We start from the raw sequence: 19551 nt of genomic DNA, 5'->3' as shown, positions 1-19551 counted from the left end.
GCAAAAGCTAGTGTTATATATTCTTATAACAAAAGAGAGGTGATAGTTTGTGAAGTAGGCAGATGGCCTGTGGAGCTCCTTGTCAAAGGACATTATGGGGCGATGTTTTAGAAATGGATAGTGTTCTAGGAGACACTGTGAAAGTTCAAGGAGGACAAATTCATCCTAAAAACACAGACACCGCATTGCTGGGGAAATCCCTCAACTTAAAATGCTTGGGAGCGGGCCCGTGAGAGTTCAGGGGTGAAGTTGTCCTGCTCTTATATTATTCCCTAGACATTTGCTGTGGCTGCTGATGGTGACAGTGTGCGGAGCTGGATGTACCTGTAGTCTGACCCAGACGAACTTCTCTTACAAACCCATGCTATCACGTTCATTAAGGCACCCCATCTATAATACATGGCCCATTAAGGTTACACTTTCTGTGGCTGCTGTAATGCCTCAGGAGGTTGTGCTCTCCCGGAGTTTCGCTGGGAAAGGTGTGATGTGAGAAAAAAGGCAGTAAAGACCGTGGCACCAGGTGGAAGTCCACGCTGCTAAGCTCGCCGTGACCGGCTGTGCTGCTGCTTTCCCGGCTGTCAGCAGCCCGCATCTCCTTTGTCACCACTCCCTACCGAAGCCGCAGCCCGGGAGCGCCGGGAGACAGTAGGGAGACAAGCCGGGAGGGCGGCAGGAGGGCTTAGGACCCAGGGGGACGGCAGCCGCCGAGTGGAAGGACCCAGGCTTTGGTGCACACGCCTCCTACCAAAAAAAAAAAAAAAAAAAAAAAAAATCCTAGCCCCGTGGAGCTGGCGCTCGCTCATTCACAGTTTTCTAGAGAGATCTGAGCCTGAACCTGGGAGCCGGGAGATCTTTCTCACCCACCCAGCTCAACAGCAAGGACACCTACAGGGGGGGGGAAAAATCATCCCCCGCAGCCCCCCGCCGCCCCCCGGCAGGCTGCCTGGCGCTGTGCAGGTATTTGGATTTGTCTTTTCTCGGGTTGCAGCAGGGCGGCTCTCGGGGCTCCCCGTCCCTCCCCCGCGCCGCCGGGCCCGGCTGCGGCGTTTCAGCACCGCCGGGCGGACAGCTCCGGCCGCAGCCACGCCGCGCTGCGGGCAGGGGCCGCTCCCTGCCTGCTCCCTGCTTGCTCCCTGCCCTGCCTGCTGCCCTGCCCTGCCTGCTGCCCTGCCTACCCTGCCCTGCCTACCCTGCCCTGCCTGCTCCCTGCCCTGCCTGCTGCCCTGCCTGCTGACTGCCTGCTGCCCTGCCTGCTGACTGCCTGCTGCCTGCTGCCCTGCCCTACCTGCTGCCCTGCTTGCTGACTGCCTGCTGCCCTGCCCTGCCTGCTGCCCTGCCCTGCCTGCTCCCTGCCTGCTGCCTGCCTGCTGTCTGCCCTGCCTGCCTACCCTGCCTGCCCTGCTCCCTGCCTGCCTTGTCTGCCCTGCTTCCTGCCTCCTGCCTGCCCAGCTCCTTGTCTGCCCTGCCTTCTGCCTGCCCTGCCTCCTGCCTCTCTTGCTGTCCTGCTTCTGTTTCCCTGCCTCCTGCTTCCTCTGCCTGCCTCCTTCCCCTACTCACTGTCTCCTCTGTCTCTATATCCCCTGTCTCCACTCCTTGCTGCCCCTGCCTGGCCTGCTCCCTGCCTCCTCTGCCTCTTACCTGGTCTGCTCCCTCCCTGCCTCCTTATCCTGGTCCCTGACTCCCCTGGGTACCTCTCCTGCCTGTCCTACCTCAGTGCTCTCTGCCCCCCTGCCTCCTTCCCCTGCTCCCTCTCTGTCCTGCCTCTCTTTCTTGCCCTGATCCCTGACTTACCTGCCTGTTCTACTTCCCCTGTCTGCCCTGCTTCCCTTACCTCCCCTTCCTCTTCTGCTTCCCCTGCCTCCCCTGCCTCTCCTCCCTGCCCTGCTTCCTGCTTCCTGCCTCCGATCTACCTTGCCTCTTCTGCCTCCAGTTCTCCTTGCCCAGCTTCTCTGCTTCCTGCCTTCCTGTTTTCTGCCTTTCCTGTCTACTGTACTCCCTGCCCTGCTCCCTTGTCTCCTTTCCTCCCTTGACCCTGTTTCCCCCCACTCCTCACTTTCCTGTCCCTTCTTCCCCCTTATGTCTTCCTTCTCCCTCACCACCCTCAATCCTTCCTGAAAGAGGACATGGGGCTGGAAAAATCAGCTCAGAAGCCCAGGAGCTGGGCAAGCAGGGGAAAGAGCACAAGTTGGAAAGGAAAGTCCAGATCCAATTCGAGAACAGGGGAGAGGTGACAGGGATAGAGGGGAAAGGCTTAAAACTGGGAGTTAAGGGAAGAAGTAAGGACTCCAGCCAAGTGCTGACAGATATGAGCTTGCCAAAGAGCAGCAGATACCTGTTTGCTCCTCAGCAAATTGATGCCTGTTTTGACCAGGTTCATTCAGCTCAAAGGGGGATGAGGGATTAAGAGGAGTGGGGAATGTGCCAGATCAGTCAAATGTTCTGCTTTCCCAGTGTGCTCAGTGATGAATAATGTGTGCAGGGAAGAAGTGGGGTGAATTATTCCTGCCCTGTGGATACTTTGCGCAAGTCAAGAATTAAGTTTTCTCTGCGAGCAGTGAGGGTGATCAGAAGGGGCTTGATACAGAAAATAAACAGAAAGCAAATAAAGTCTGGAGAATCCCCATGTGTGTTACTGGCCTGACTTTTATTCTATTTGCAGTGCTTTAATCCTGGGAGGGTGGGAAGGTCATAGGAAAAAGGGAGCTTTCCCTTTTCAAAATACTGATTCCTCAATCTAAACAAGCTCCAGGAATAATGAAGTTAAGGAGCAGATGGCTACTCGTTGTCCATCACTAAGCAGTGACTGGATCATATTTGGAAGGAAAAATTAAATTATAGAAAGGCTGCTTTCATGTGCTTTCTGAGTAATCAGATGATAACATGGATTTTCTCCAATACTAAAAGTTAATGCTGTGCCAGCATCTAAATGACATATTATGTAACGGTATTATGCCATGCACTGCATAGCAAAGGTAAGGGTTTACTTTTTCATATATATGATAAGTCAGATAACCTTATAGATCTTTCCCTGGTTTGCAGTCTGTATCCCAGCTTGAAGTTTACAGGGGCAGCTTGTGTTGTCAGCATAATCACGTCTGATATGTATCTGTTATAAATGCTGCTGATTATTTTAAGAATTCTGTTGACTCATCCAGCTCTGAAAAGTACTGAGTATTTTCTAAAAATTAGACTCTTGTAAGGCAGATGCAAAACAATGAAAGATACTGCAACCGTTTCCAAAAACCTTCTTACTTTTTAATGTCATTATTTATAACTTAAAATCTAGTGCAGGGACCAGATACTCTTATACTGAGTATCATTGAGTGCTGCTGAATAGTAGTGTAAGTGGTGTGATTGAGTTCAGCAATGGAGGAATTGCAGAATCCACCCCATAGCACTGGCTCATAATTCCTTAAACTCTATGTGCTTTGAACACAGAGATTGTTTCATTGAAACATGTAACAGCAGCCTCCTCATCTTCCAAAAGAGGACCATGTCAGTTAAAATACAAATGATCAGCCTCATAAAATGATAGAGAGTATTTCCTTCAATCTAAGACTGTAAACTAGTATAATTGTTAATTTGTGTACAGTTACTGAAGCAACTGTGCTATTGTTTAGCAAACAAGTATTATTTTCTCTCACAGACCGTTGCTGTGATGTCTGGCACATATACAAACAAAATATGACAATTGGGTCCTACTCGTGAAAAGAACAAAAAAAAAGGGAAGCAACATCAGTCTTTTATGGAGTGGGAAGTTCAATGAACAGAAGTTCACCTATTTTTTTGCAGATGAGTTGTAAGTCCTTTCCCTCTTGATACTAGACCTGCTCTGAGGATTTAATTTGAGAATTTGCAAACAGTTTGGGGGGTTTGTGCTTCCTTTTTTTTTTTTTTTTTTTTTTTTTCTTCAACAGGATTTATAGAAATAAAGTCCTTAAGTCTGATATGTTCCTTCACTGAGAAAACAAACCCACAAGGTAATATCAAATTATAATAAACTTCATTTCTACAGTTTTGGGAGAAGTGTCTGTGTGCAGATCTTTGTGTTTGTGCTCAGACTTCAATAAGAGAGAAAAAAACAGGAGAATTTAATGAATTTCTGAATGCAGAAATCCTTCCCTCTTTCCTTCTCTCCTTCCTTCCTTCCTTCCTTCCTTCCTTCCTTCCTTCCTTCCTGCCTTCCTGCCTTCCTGCCTTCCTGCCTTCCTGCCTTCCTGCCTTCCTGCCTTCCCGCCCTATCTCCCTCCTGCCTTCCTGCCTTCCTTCCAGCCGTTACCCTTCCCTTCTTCACCCACAGGTTTATAGATGCCTTTCTCTGGCATCATGTATAAAGCAGAAATAAGTAAGCCACTAATAGGGCAATAAGACATCACCATTGCATTTCATATTTTTAAAAAAGAAAATTTTTAAAATGTGGAGCAAAAGAACTGTAAAATTAGATACATTTAATGTTACTAAAGATGTAGGACTAAATATCTTGATATTCTGTTCCTTCTTTTGTATATCTTTGTGCAGATGTTTTAACACAACTTCCACAGTGCATTTAGGGATTTTCAGGCACCAATATTATGATCCCAAGCTATCAAATTTCTGCACATAGATTAATTATCAAACTTGGGGGTCAGAATTCATGTTTTACATACTGCTGATAGTTTTATCTGCAAGAAGTTTCTATAATATTGGAAAAGTGTTCTCTTTGTCTAGTAGCATACAGGATGCTTTTTGCGTGTTGACAGTTGGTGTAGTTCATGACTGACATGGAAGTGTCTCGGAGCTTGCTGCTTCTTTGACATGCCACAGGACACGCCTCACGTTCCCATAGGGATTTGCAGTTCATCTGTGGTTGGTGAATACTTAAAACTTTACAACTATGATTTGAAGAAAGACTGAAGAAATCTCATTATCACAGGTGTTTTGTTTAACATTTTTATTTGCAAGTTGTATAAGTTATCCTCCTTGGCATGTGGTCCCATTCCTTAATATTCAAGTAGGCAATAAGTTTTGCACATTTTAGGTCAAAAGATAATGAGCCAATTTTTAAATTTTATGTCTATTAGACAATCTAGTCAGTCTCTCCTCATACCTGTCAACGTGTAGCAACAGCAGGACAACTGCAGGTCGGTGTTGCAGATGTGCCTGCCCTACGTACTGTGCTGAGAGCTGCAAAGATCAGTTGAGTTGCTGCCGTGTTTTGTGCTGTGCCATGACTAAATTGACACTGCTGGACAGCTAGATGTGGCCCGAGGGCAACCGGTAACTGACTCAAGCTAAGAAGAAGATTGTAATAGGAGAGGAGTAGGAATGTGTGATGTATTGTTTTTACTGAACTGAAACATATGTTAAGTTTTGTACGTGAGCAAGGAGATCGCATCCTGGGAAACTGTGAGAAACCATCAAATTCCCCACATGGCTGTTATAGTCACCAACATTCATTGTTTTCTTATTGAAGAGAAGGAACAATCCCCTAGTGAAAGTTTGCAGGATCATGAGGACTTGAAGGAGAAAGGCTTGTGATGTTTAAGTTGTTTAGGTTCACTGGGAGAACCCCATCCCTTAGGAAAGGGCTGCAGGGAAGCAGGAGTTGTTCATAATAATCAAGACTGGTGAGGTCACAGCTGGAGTACTGTATCCATTTCTGGGCTCAGCAGTACAAGAGAGACATTGACATATGGGAGAAAGTCCAATGAAGGATCACAAGGATGATTGAAGGACTGGAGCATCTCTCACACGAGGAAAGACTGAGGGAGGTGGGACTGTGCAGCCTGGAGAAGAGCAGGTGCAAGGGGGATCTCATCAGTTTGTAGGAATAACTGAAGGGAGGATGCAGAGGACAGAGACAGTCTCTTTTCTGTGGTGCTCGGTGTCAGGACCAGAGGCAATGAGCACAGGCTGAAACATGGGAGGTTCCCTGTGAACATTGGGGAACACTTTTCACTGTGAGAGTGACCGAGCACTGGCACAGGTTTCCTGGAGAGGCTGTAGAGTGTCCCTCCTTGGAGATATTAAAAAGCTGTCTGGACACAGTCCTGGGAAACCAGTATGAGGTTGGACCAGATGCTGTTTAGAAGTCCTTACCAATCTCAGCCATTCTGTGATTCTATATTAATCTGAGCAGCAGTGAGGCTATTGGACTTGGTATATGAGATAAACCTATTGGGAACCCCCACAAGGGGGTTACACTTTGCAAAAATACAAAGAAATTGTACACTTTGGGGACCCTGATTGTGCCATTGAAGCCTAAGGGGATTACACTGGGAACACTGCAATCTACCTTTCCATTTCCTAGTGAGCAGCATGGCTTCACATTTTTCCTGTGATGCAGAGCATTATGCATAGGGGAGGAAGATTGCCCAGATGTTAATGTGTAAGCTTGCAGCTCAGGAGACATATGGTCTGTTCCCAGCTCTGTAAAACGTGTCCTCCATGATCTCAGGCAAATCACTCAGGGCTGTACTTCCCCCCACTGTCTGTGGAGGATGCCAGAATGTCTCAGCCAAGGACAAGAGAGAGTCAGTTTTTCTCACTACTCTCTTGAAATTAGTTGATTGAGCTAGCATATGTCCCTTTCTATATCTGAGTGCTCTGTTTCCTGTGCAGGTTCCTACTAAGGTAGCACAAGGCCACAAAGTGCCATAGCAGCTATGGATTCATCCTCCCCTGCCCTTATGGAGCAATCCTTGCTAAGCAGAACATAGCTCCAAGATGTTTTCCACAGTTAACATCAAAATATTTTTTAAAATGCAATTTAATGAGATGACACCCACACTCTGAGATGAAATCATTCTAGATTACCATTTTCCCTCCCTCCCTGCCCACTCCCTTCTTTTCTGGCATAATTTTAGAAGCTAATATCTGTATGAATGCTAGGAGTTAGGAATTATATAATGAGACAAATCATAACAGTGATGCCTATTAATACCAATTGAGGATCAAACCCTAGTGCCTTCCCCATTTGAAAGCTGTGGCAATGAAACTTCACATGTCATACAGCTTTGGACTGAATGGAAAACACACAGTAGAGAGAGGCCACTAAAATCTTTCTGGAACTGATGTGGATGGGGAAGGGCCAAATGAACATGAGGACAGTGCTTCAAGAGGCAAATGGCGTGGCAGAGACAGCTAAGCAGGCAGGAACAAAATGATCCAGACAAGTGTCATCATCACTGAGAGAAGGTTTTGGCCAATTTTCCAGGGACTGTAGAGCAAATAGGGGTTGAATGCTGATCCAGAAGTTGTCATTGAAGAGAGAACAGTAAAACACACTGAGATCTTTGGATGGAAAGTGCTATATATACTTCCTTAAGCTATTATTTTAATTTCATTTTTGTTAGTAAGTATTGTTATACATTTTATTTGTCAACTAATTTTTATTTTTGAATGGCAAAAATATAAGCTCTTTGTCTGAAGTCTGTATCCCATTTTCAGTATTTTACCCATCCTAAAGCCACTTTCTGTCCCTTGTCATTCTCTTATTGGGAGTGAAAAATGAGTAAACAAAAATGACATGCGACACCACAAATTTGGTGGAAACTTCCCTTTTTCCCCCCTGTATTAATATGTTGTGTTTCAAACCTCGGTTAATTATTTTTCATCACTTAAAGCAGGGTTTTGTTCCTTTGGAGGGATGATTTATTGTAAGTGTCTGTGAAAAGACATTAAGAGAGCAAATAGTCCTTTGGGAACAAAGAGTCACAACACAGAAAAACAGCTGTTGAGACTAGTTGAGACAAAGAGTCTAGTGTGCCAACAAGCAGCAACAGTATTCAAGATAGTGAAAAAAAGGCCAGTGTCTTCATTTGGAAAAAAAAAACAAACCAAAAAACCCCCAAAAACAAACAACAAACCAGAACAAAGATGTAAACATCTGAAAAATTGGCAGATAGGTCAGAGCTGTACACAATGCCAGAAGAGAAGGAGAAATTGCCATGTGTGGGAGGGGGTGAAAATGGAGAAGGTACTTCTGTTATACCTTTGGGAATGAGAATAAATCAGTACCATTTGAGAAAGCACAATGACAATTAAACTGGGTAGCTACGGAGCATTAAATTTATTGTCAAGGTAAACAGTGGGAGAACCAAATCATTCACTGATGTAAAGTCAATGGTGCTAGAGTGGATTACTAACCCCATGATTTGTGTTATGATTCAGATAGTGACAACATTGTTCATACATATTTTGGGTTATTTTGCAATATATAACATTATGCCAATATTTTAGTGCAGCCTGCTCCAGCTGGTAATCAGGATACTCTATACAGACTGTCCTATAAACTGTAACCTATGGCTCTAACTCAGCTCACTATCAGAAAACTCTAAAATGCATTAAAAAACGTATCTTTTGTTAGACTGAGTATTTGTAAATTGCTTTTTGGCAACAACATCTGACAGGAGAGAATCTTATCTCCCTTACCTTGGGATCATCTTGGGCACAAAGGGTGCTAATCCATTTAAATGAGGTAAAAACAGTAAGAAAGTTTAATGAAAATAGGTAGCATAATTTTTGACATTAAAGGCTTGGGGATCCTACAAGAAAATCTGAAGGGCCTGACTATCTCCTTGGTCTAATCCCATTTTCTTCTGAAGCAGACTGCAGTTGACCATTCAAGAATTTGCCTTATTTCCAAAGAAGCACCTTGGTGGAGGTGGGAGTCAGAAAAGGAGAGAAGGAAGGGGCAGTTTTACTCCCATAAACTCACAGAAAATCAACGAACCCACTGGGATGCCACAGTTAACATGCCACAAGTCCTTGGGCCTGTTAGAACAGGTTCAGAGAAGGGCCACAAAAATGGTCGGAGGGGTGCAACACCTCTCCTTTGAAGAAAGGCTGAGAGAATTTGGGTTGTTCAGCCTGGAGACAAGAAGGTTCTGGAGAGACATTATTGCAACCTTTCAGTACTTAAAGGGGCCTTACAAGAAAGGTGGAAAGAGACTTTTTTCTAGAGCAATAGAACAAGGACTAACAGTTTAAAACTGAAAAAGGATGGGTTTAGATTGGATATAAAGAAGAAATTTTTTACGATGGGAGCAGTGAGACACTAGAGCAGGTTGCCCAGAGAATTTGTGGATGCTCCATCAGTGGAAGTCAGGCTGGATGGGACTTTGAGCAACGTGATACAGTGAAGGATGTCCCTGCCCATGGCAGGGGGGTTGGAACAGGTAGCTTCAAAGGTCCCTTCCAACCCAAACCGTCCTGTGATTCCATAGTTATAACTAGAGAGGGAAGCAATTCTTACACTACACTCCCCCAGTGACAGTGTCAGAGCAAGAATATGCTAATGCCACCATTAATTTGAGGTATCAAGCACAAAATATTCACCTGTTTTCCCATGGTATACGTCAATTTTACATCAGTGGAATTCAATTGATACCATCGGAGTTATCCTAATTTGGTCTATTAAAAGCAAGAGCAAAGCAAATAAGTTACTTTATTGTTATATGTGCAGTCCATCTTTAATATGACTCTCATTTCTTGATTTGAATCGAATAACCTACACCGACAGATTATTCCTGAAAACTTCAGGGCTTTTTTTTTTCTGAAGTCATTTGCACTCTGTAGTGCCTTGTAAAGGCAGCCAGCCTTCTTTCCTCCGGGCTCTGCCTTCCCAAATTTTCCCAGGCTGATCAATCACCGGATACTCTGCCCTGCAGGTAGCTCTTCTCCATTCCAGCTCCACAGTGAATACAGGAGGAGGCTGCTTAACAAACTCTCCTTTGTATCACCCACAGACAAGTCTAATGCACATTGCTGTTAAATGAAAAGCTTATCTCCCACCGCAAATGTCCTTTAAGCAAATATTCAGAAACTCTCTGTATTCAAATTTCAGGATCTCATCATGGGACTGCAGCTGTGGCATCTAAATTGCAGGTTTTATCAATGACATACAAACTCACAAAACATGGAACTCGGGCATCCCTTGTGCTGATTGACTTTCAGGTCTGCAATGTAACTTTGAGCAGCCCCTGGATGTAGAAATGCTCTGGGTGCTGCTCTCCCCTTTGTTTGATATGAGAATGCTGAACGCAGGGGAGTAGCTGAGTGAAATGGTTGATTTGCTATAAATAATTCATAACTTTCCAAACAGCTTTCTTCAAATACGGTAAAGTATGTCTTTCACTGAGGGATTCCCTTTTAATTTTTAAAACCTATTTTTCTTTTTCAGAAATTAGAAAAAGAAAAACATCAGTTAAGCAGTGGGGCTTTTTGTTTGCTTGTCTGTTTCTGTGATGGCTGAAAAATTGGATGGATCTTGATCTTTCTTCACACACATTTCACATTGGAACAGACCTTGATCTTATTTCACACAAGTGTAACTACACAGACTTCGATGACAGCCTCTTGCTAATTATGTCACTGAAATGTAAGAGATTCACTGTACCATTTTGCTCATACATAACAGCTTAAGCAGCCTTTCTTCTAAAACTTGTAAAAACAAATTCTAGGTAAAGTACAGAAATGAAAATGAAATTCAGAACTAGGTAGTCAGGAAAGTTACAAGGTACAGAAAAAAAGAATTTGAAATAAAATATATGTCTTTTCAACTAAAACACCAACCCTGACAGATTAGATTTATCAAACATGGGAAGTTTCCCATAAAGATGTATTAAGTCTCAGTGGGAAATATTTTGAGTGAGGTTTTGCCAAGTAGAAAATACCCCTGATGTTGTTTGAGTTCTGGGGTTTTTAAAATCAGTTTTACAATCAGCTCAGGGCCTAATTCAAAGAAAGCTACAAGCTGCCAGTATGGTGATAAAACCAAATCGAACAGTTGTCATACTTAATATGATAAGTGAAAATCTGCATACTTAGAAAGCTGAAATGTAGCTCCTTATAGGGTGGAAAAAAATTACTATTATTTTTGCTTTTGTCATACTGGACTTGAAGTTATGGGATGCTGGAACTCCTACACTTATGTAAGACAGCTTTGCAAAGGGTATTTTAATAGCAAAATGGTACAGCTTAGTATCAATTGTCAATTAATCAGATTGCCTTTCTGAAAACTTGAATATATATGTTCAAGATGTCAGTGACTGCCTTATTTTAAATGCACCCATTCTGAAATTATTTGACCAGTATCCTCTTACATATGAAGCACCCAAAGCAATTTTATTGCTATATAAAGTTCAGAAATGCTTTCCTGTAAGCTTTATATATGTATTTAATATTTTTTTAATATATCTGCTTTTTCTTTTAGTAAGTGATGGAATAAACGACACTTTCCTTTGAATGGATCATACTACATGTGAACTGCCTGTTACTTTCTGCAAGAAGAGCCTTTCCCTTTCATTTGTTAAATATCAACTTGATAGCAAAAAGCTTCTGAATGGCTCACGCTCACAGCAGACCATTCATTGAATGGGATCAGCACTTCTGCTACTAAAATATCTGAAGTTAAGGATTTGGAAAAGAGGTTTTTGCAGAGATGACCCATTTACAAGCTGGACTTAGTCCAGAGACTATAGAGAAAGCCCGCCTGGAACTGAATGAAAACCCAGACATTTTGCATCAGGATATCCAACAAGTCAGGGACATGATCATCACAAGGCCTGACATTGGATTTTTACGTACAGATGATGCCTTCATCTTGAGATTTCTTCGAGCCAGAAAGTTTCACCAAACTGAGGCCTTCAGACTGCTGGCTCAGTACTTCCAGTACCGCCAATTAAATCTGGATATGTTCAAAAACTTCAAGGCTGATGATCCCGGAATCAAACGGGCTCTGACAGACGGGTTTCCAGGAGTACTGGAAAATCGTGACCACTGTGGCAGGAAGATTCTTCTACTTTTTGCAGCCAACTGGGATCAGAGTAGGTAAATGTAGATAGTGTCCTTATCTTTTTACATACACTCACACTCAACTTGTAATGGAATATTTGCGATCATACTTGAAGCAGCAAGGCCATTTTCAGTATTTTGTAACCATGAGTTCATTTCACTAAAACTTTCATCTGATCTGATCCCTTCTCATTCTTCAGACATATCACCATTGAGAGATAAGAGTATATCAGTATGTCAGATAAGTAGTTCGTGGTTTTTTCCATAAATATTTTCAGGTTTCCACCAGATAGTGTCTGTTTGCTATAAATACTTTGATGCCTATTATATAATTGCTTCAGTAATATCATAGACTAGCCAAACAGGTTGACACCAAATGTCTCAAAACATATGGGGGTTCTCATAGCTCTTCTGGTGCAGAAGGAACTGACCATATTTATTCTGTCTCCAGACTTCCTAAGAGATAGTTGTTTGTTTGTTTGTTTGTTTGTTTGTTTTTAACCATTTCAGGAATTACAGCCCATGGTATAAGATTTCCACAATCTGCATTGTAATTTCTACACATTCTGATTACAGTATGCTTGTTAGTCTGATAAGTGGGAGATTCATGCAAAGTGTATTTTCTGGCCAGGTCATTTCTTTATAGAATGGTAAGAACAAAGATATCTCCCAGCCATTATTATAAAATTATGTCCTTAAGTGTTAATGTGATTAGTCAGCTTTCACTACCTATTTGAAGTGATACAGAGAAGAGGGACTAGTCCAGGAATATCGTGTTGAGATTGTCCTCTTTGTCAGAAGTCATTCCATTCCATTTTCCCTGTCTTCACGATGAGATGGAGAAATGTGGAGAAAAGTTGTAGGATTGCCATGTATTCTGCTGATTTTTGATAAAAATTAGAAGGAAGAACAACATTCAGATTCAGATTTTGAGTGTCATAAATTCTGATGAGTTCCAGGTATAATTTGCTCTTAGCATGGTCTAAAGTTGTCCATGAAAGTGTCTCATCCTTAGGAGCCAATAGACTGGAGCTTTGAGTTCATGTTATAGAAATTATTAGAGAACTATATACATATGCCTGCAATTTTTCATGTTGTTTTCTGGGAAAACCTTTCATCTCCATGGGAACACAGAGTTCAGAAGTGTTTCTAATTTCCTTTGTGTGTACAGATCTGGTAAATAATTGTACAGAAAAAAGTTACAGAAGTGTAACTTTACATATACAAAAGTATTTGATCGAATCCAGAAGAGAAGCCAGTGACAAAAGTCCTATTGATTACAAAGGGGTCAGCAGTTTATCTATCTCCTCTCTTCTTGAAATGTGAACTTGTCTTTCTTCCAATCACAAAAGCCGTTCCTTTAGCATTTGGCCTGTAAAGAAAGATGAATGAAAAGGTATCTTGAATTAATAGAAAGTATCATCTTTAGAGGATGTGGCTCTGCTGGTTGCATTAAGGGATTTAGGTTTTATATAGACCCAGCTTTAGGTTTCTGATTCCTCAACAAAATGAACCCTTGCGATTAACCTCGTACATCACATCCTGCTCCTGGAAAGCTGAGTGCTGCTGTCTAAGGCTCCTGCAATGAGATTTTGACAGAACATTGATTCCTGTCAGATTTTGGCTCAGATTTTTAGCAAGTCCTTTAATATGCATCCATGAATAAGTGTGTGTGTGTGTGTGTGTGTGCAAAAACCAAAGTGATTCTGCATGCAAGATACCTTGTTTCTGAAAATGTAATTTTAACCTTCAAAGAAGAAAACCTGAGGCAAATAGGATAAGATATACTTTCCTAAGTCTTCTCAGTGAAATTAAAAATCACTCACAAATTTTACCTCTCTTCAGTCACTGAGGCTCAACTCTATGGTTTTAAATGACAGGAAGTATCATTTCTGTGGGCTTTTGTAGTGCTCCAAGTACAACAAGGATTTGGGACAGGAATTGGGCTGTAAGTAAATAGAGGGATGACTTTTTCCTTTTTTACTGTCTAAAGGCATCAGTAAGAGCAAAAGCTATTAAGGAATGGGAAATTATGAATGCAATGTCATATTAAGCAGCGGGGAAGCAGGTTATTGACCAGAAGAAACAGATACTCCTATCCTCAACCCTCAGCCCTCAAGCAAACAGGCATTGTGTATATCTTACACACATGTATCTTGGCCAACCTTTCTATAGATGTGTCTTCAGTGATAGCAAGATGTTTACAAGTTTACAATTCAGCTGAATGCTAATGCAACCAATTCATATGATACTGTGAGGTTGACATGAAGAGCTCAGCCTTCAGCATGCCTTTCCTAACTTTAATCTCATTTGCAGTTGGTTGTGTCTTCTCTTTCTTTATGATTAAATAATAATTTATAAGGGATGATTTATAAAGAATCATTTAAAATCAGCTTAGCTATAATCCATAAATTTTATTTTCATTCCAGACATTCTTACCATTTATACTTCTGGGAGTATCGTGGATTTAGGGATCACATGTCAGGGAGAAAGAAGCAGCCTCAAAACTTTTTGGTCTTAAAAATATATTGATTTTTAAAAGGAAATGTCATTATTTGTGTAATGTGACTGCTTGGACAAATCAGATCCAAGATGTTTTTAATGACTTCTCTGTATCAAAGATAAAACTTCTGTGTGAGATTTTAGAAACTTTTGTTATTTCATCTTCAAGAATGTAACTGATAGATCTAACATCTCTAGAAAACTAGGTTTTAATTTCTGTTATCAATGTTTCCAACTTCAAATTCCAGTTGCTGGATTGCATTAGTTTAAAGGGAGTGCAAAAATATGACAGCTTCCCATGTTTGTACCTTTGTGTTGTGGCTGTGTCATCTTTTGACCTACTTTTGAATTCACTGAGGATGCAGCACTGTTAGGGTAAGTTACTGTCAGGCAACAAGGACATAATACATCAGCTACTCTACAGCAGTGGTTCTTATGTTCGCTTTTAAGCATGGTGAATGTAAAACATCTAACCCCCTTTTTCTTAAGGAAAAAACAACCTTGTGTTGTCCACAGGGTAAAGAACATACCTGTGGGCAGCCAGCACAACAAAGATGATGTTCTGCAAAGTACTGCACTTAGCTTAATGTCTTGCAATATATTTACACTGCCAAAGCTTAAATATATTGAACTTCTTTACTCTCAGAATTAGGAAGATTTTCCAAGTTGCTAACACTTCATCATTCTTTTCTGGACCTTTCCTATCATTCTAGCATTGTTGCTAATGTGCAGGTGGGTGAACTGAATACAAACTTTCACTAATAAACCAGCATGTGGTAACACCATGTCTTCTGTTCAGTAGTTCCTTCTTTTTAGATATAAGATTGTTGCTGTTTTCTTAGCTACTCTATCGCATTTTGAGCTCATGTTCAGATCAATTCTGCTTCCAAGTCACTGTTTCCTAAAATACAAACACCACTGGTAAATGTGTCATACATTCTCATCCATAATGTGGGCTCAGTCTAGCATGTGATTCACACTCTTCTGCAGAGCTAAACCTGTCCTCCTCATCAGTTAACATTGCATAGGTTTTGTGACATCTGCAGAGTACACTGGCAAGGATTTTATTTTTGCTTCTACATTGCTGAAAAATATAATGATTATTGTTTTGACCAAAACCTCCTTAATGACTAGGAAAAAAACCACAAGGAATGATAATTCTTACTGCCAAAGAACTAGCTGAGGTCTATCATGGTGCTAGGGTTTCATTCATTTAACATGTACTGCATTGGTTTGGTTTTGCTCTGTTTTTTAGACATTGCTTTCTCTCTAGGTCCTGCACAGTATATTATGGATGTGTTAGTTAATGTTAATCACATATCTAGTTAATGTTAATCACATATGATACAGAACAGAAAGCTTCTGAGGTATTGAATAAGTGAAAATGAGAGGATGTATAGAAAAGAAAAAAAATCATATCAGTTCCAAACTGAAGGAGAGGAAAAATGTTGTTATATTACTGTACACTAGAGAATCCATGCAGGGGAGGGCCACTGTTCACTTTGATCAGAGCTCAGTCCTCAGAGGTACAGAATAATCCAACTACAAGGTGTGAACTCACCCCAAACCCTCAAAGGCTTCACATATGCCACTGTTTACAGAGCACCTAATTTTTAAATGGAAATCGTAGAGCGATAAAGACAGATAAGATGAGAAACTGATCTTGGCAGGAAATTTTTCTATTAAATAATTTGCATCATAAAATATCCCAGTTGGTAAAACAAGTACATGTGTACATACAAACATAGAGTTTTGATGAGACCCGAACCAGGATTTCACATAAGAACAAATGTGCCATGTGCTGGATTACAAATACTATTTCTCACACCTTTCCATTTCAGCAGTCTCACCAAATCTAAGCCCCCATTCCTCTGATGCACCTCTAGTGAAACTGAAGCTTTAAAATAAGTCAGATAAGAATTCCTTTTCGGCTGTTGGATTGAAGGAAAGCCTTCACTAACTACTGCAACTATTCCTAGGTCTGCTACTGCTTTCTAATATATCCTGCTTGTACACTGGGGAGATGGGGGTTTGGGCGAACAAGTAATTCAGCAGAAGGTGTTCATTAATCTTCCAAGTAAAGATATTTCCTTCAAGATCATTCAGCCAGAGTAAAATTTATTTCTGTGTAGAGAGCTAGCAGAAGGGCTATCTCCAGTTGTGTTCCTCTGAGAATAGGGTCTTGGGGTAAGGGGGCAGAAGGTTGCCCATTGTCTTTTGCAGTAAAATGGTAATTAATTTCTGTCTTAATCTCTGGACTTTTGTGTCTTAGAAGCTGTCACATAGCTCCAAAATTCTGTAAGTCAGACGGAAAAAACTGCTGCTTTATTTACAACATATATTCCCAAGTCAGCTGCTAGCTATAAATTCTCTTTTATTAACCAAGGAATCTCAAATGCCTGGTACTTACCATTCGTAGAAAAGTGTATTGAGTTAGACTAAAGGGCAAGGAAATACTCTGACATAGTGGTAAACCAACAGCTATAAATATTTTAAAGGATCACAATAGAAAAAAATTATGTCCTTGCTGAGAATGCTCATAGTGGTGTAATTACAAAGATATTATCATCAGCATATGCTGTCAGTATAAATGAATATGTCTGAAATGCTGATTATTTCAATATATTTCAAGTATAATCTCAGATGCTTAATAGAATATGAAGGAATAAACATCTGCTGAGACTGATTTATAGTCACAGGCAAACTGTGGCAATAACTTAGCCTCATAGCTGTTTATTATGAGAGACTGAAGCTGAAATATGCCCAACCCTAACACCAGAATGATTTTTACATAGCAAGTCTGTGTTTGGCTAGGAGGTAGTGCTTCTGTGTTGGGAGATGCTTACAGTAATACAGATTGAGGCTGTGGTTCAAGCGTTGCATTAACCAATAAACAGCCTAGAATCACACTGTATTAAAAAAAAAAAAAAAAATAAAAAAATAATATTACAATATTGCATTACTGACCTAGTCTGAAATGGCAGCAGAATTCAGGGTAGTAGAGGAAGGAAGTGTAGCATAAGCAGAATATTCATTTCAAGGAGTAACAGATGTGCAAATTAAATATTGGACAAAGAAGATTAAAAGGAGTTCTGTCTTGTAATGTTTTAATTTGTTTGGAGGTGGCAACTTAATTCAGTTAGCTCCATTCGTTATGGAAGCCATGTATGGGAAGGCAATTGTAGTCCATATGAATGACAGAAGGATGACATACACAAATGGCAGTCCTGGGTAGGGCTGAGAAGGGAATCAGGGAAGAGAGAGAAAATGTCTAAAAAACAACAGCTGGGAAAGTTATGAAGCATATGTTGAAGAACGAGAGAAGCCTGACTGAAAGGAAAAAAAAAAAATCAATGGTGGGGGCTGAGGCAATTGAACACATATTGAGAGGGAAGAGAAGGTGACTGGATTGCGTTGGGCTGAGGGCTGACTGAAGAGCTGTGAAGGACAGTGCTAGTGGGTGAGACAATTGATGAAACTGGCCTGAGGGATAACAAAGGGAAACGAAGGGCAGACTGGAAAGTGGCTCTGTGCCACCTGCCTGCCATGGAGAAAAGAAACCAAATCCAATCCCCAAGCTTTATAAATCAGAGAGGACCGTTGATAAAGAAAAATACACATACACGAACACACATACACAACAAACACATGTGCACACATGCACACACCCCACCCTTCCTTCCCAGACGGTGTCAAAAGACCCAGATTTTGTGTGAGGGTTTATGTCTGGGTAGCAGAAAAGAGAAACTGCATACAGTTGTGATAGCACTCATCCCTTGTCTCTAGGAAATGACCCATACTCCTACATGAGCCACGTATGTCATCCTCGGATCTGGGTTCTGCAAAAGAACATTATAGCAGGGCTATAGCAACACAGTAGCACAAAGTCAAACAGTATGACATCGCACTTGGCTCTTCATCCCTCTGACCCCTGGGAACAGCTGGTGATCATGAATGAATGTTCTTATAAATAGGAGTTTTTTGAGATGAGACTTCATAGGAAGAGAACACAATATTTTTTGTCAGAGCTTTCCCTAGATCAAGTTTTCTAAATATCTGGTATTCTGATCAGTTTCTAACTTGCCAACTTAATTAAAAGGAGCTAAGACAAATTCATGCATTGCAGCAGGAACAGAAGTCAGGGGAGGAAGAAACCATAATTCTCTGACTACCTATTCAATAGGCTACATGCAGTAGAAGTGTCAGAAAAAGAGTGGAGATACTGAGTTGGAATCCTTAAATATATTAGAAATTTTAAAATTCTAATTTCTTGATATATTATTTCCCCAGACCATAAGTTATTTTAGACTCTTTCCTCTGAACTCCAAGCCTCTATATCAATTGGATTTTACATAAAATAATCATTTTTTTCACCACACCCTTGTAGGTACTGAGCATCCTGCACTTCCAGCACACTCAAAGCAGCACAAGGGATGCTGGTGAACTGCTGCCATTAGCAAGCTGGATGATCCCAGTGGAGTTACACTGGACAGCGTGAGTTCAGACAAGATGTGCATGGTTTGAGGGGTGCTGAGCTCCATTAAACGTCTGAATAACATGTTGGGGTAAATTCTACCCTGCTACAATGGCCATCCTGCTTCAGGGTGCTCATCTACCTTGGAAAGGCTGGAGGACAAGAGAGACATCAGCTCTCGTAGTTGCACTGAAAAGAGTGCTCCAATCATGTATCTCTGAGATGGTCTTGATAATATGAGGAAGGAAGTGGTAGAAACACCCATTTACCACTGGCACCTAAAAATTTAACAGACCAGACAGAGGTGGAGGCCTAGGGAAAGGATGGAGGAGTAAAGACATTTAAATTAAACTAGCCTGAAAATTGACTTGTTAAAACTCTTCTGTACAAGATATTTTGCCTCTTTTGACATGGGTAAGCCAATAAAACAGGTGGACCATCATAATTAATATACCATGAGAAAAAAATGGAATCACTCCTTGAGGAAGAGGAAAGTTTTGTCTTAAATTCTGTCTGCACTCTCACAGTTTTTATTTTTAATAAGTGCAGCAACCACAGGGGCAGTAAAAAGCAGCTATCCCTTGCTCCCAGACCATGATAATTTCAGCTCTGGAAACTTTCTGTAGGGTCCATTGGTAGTGGTAATCACTGGCAAAGCCAGCCAGTTAGCCTCTTGCTGGAACTATTTCCTATGCAGCTGCCTATTTTCTGCCTGTGCTGAGCAAACTTGCATCAATAAAGATTAATTTTTAAGGGAAAGGTAATATGCAAATATCTTCATTGGTGCTTTTTCTTCATAA

At 41.3% G+C, this 19551-nt stretch overlaps 1 protein-coding gene across 3 annotated transcripts in view; it reads left to right on the top strand.

The window, feature by feature from the left end:
* The first annotated feature begins 541 nt into the window (after positions 1-541).
* CLVS1 (clavesin 1) overlaps positions 542-19551 on the top strand; it is a 110343-nt gene continuing 91333 nt past the window's right edge. Inside the window, exons 1-4 of one of the 3 annotated variants that reach the window (XM_074898912.1) lie at positions 542-957; positions 3647-3799; positions 3918-3980; positions 11195-11811. In XM_074898912.1, coding sequence (XP_074755013.1) covers positions 11423-11811 — 389 coding nt within the window. In that variant the 5' untranslated portion in view covers positions 542-957; positions 3647-3799; positions 3918-3980; positions 11195-11422. The remainder of the gene's footprint in view (positions 958-3646; positions 3800-3917; positions 3981-11194; positions 11812-19551) is intronic. The other 2 variants (XM_074898911.1, XM_074898913.1) reach the window with 2 other exon arrangements.

The sequence above is a fragment of the Athene noctua genome, chromosome 2 (genome assembly GCF_965140245.1).
Source record: "Athene noctua chromosome 2, bAthNoc1.hap1.1, whole genome shotgun sequence".
Classification (NCBI taxonomy): Eukaryota; Metazoa; Chordata; class Aves; order Strigiformes; family Strigidae; genus Athene; species Athene noctua.
The sequence above is the reverse complement of the archived record's forward strand: the minus strand, read 5'-3'. Positions and strand labels throughout refer to the sequence as shown.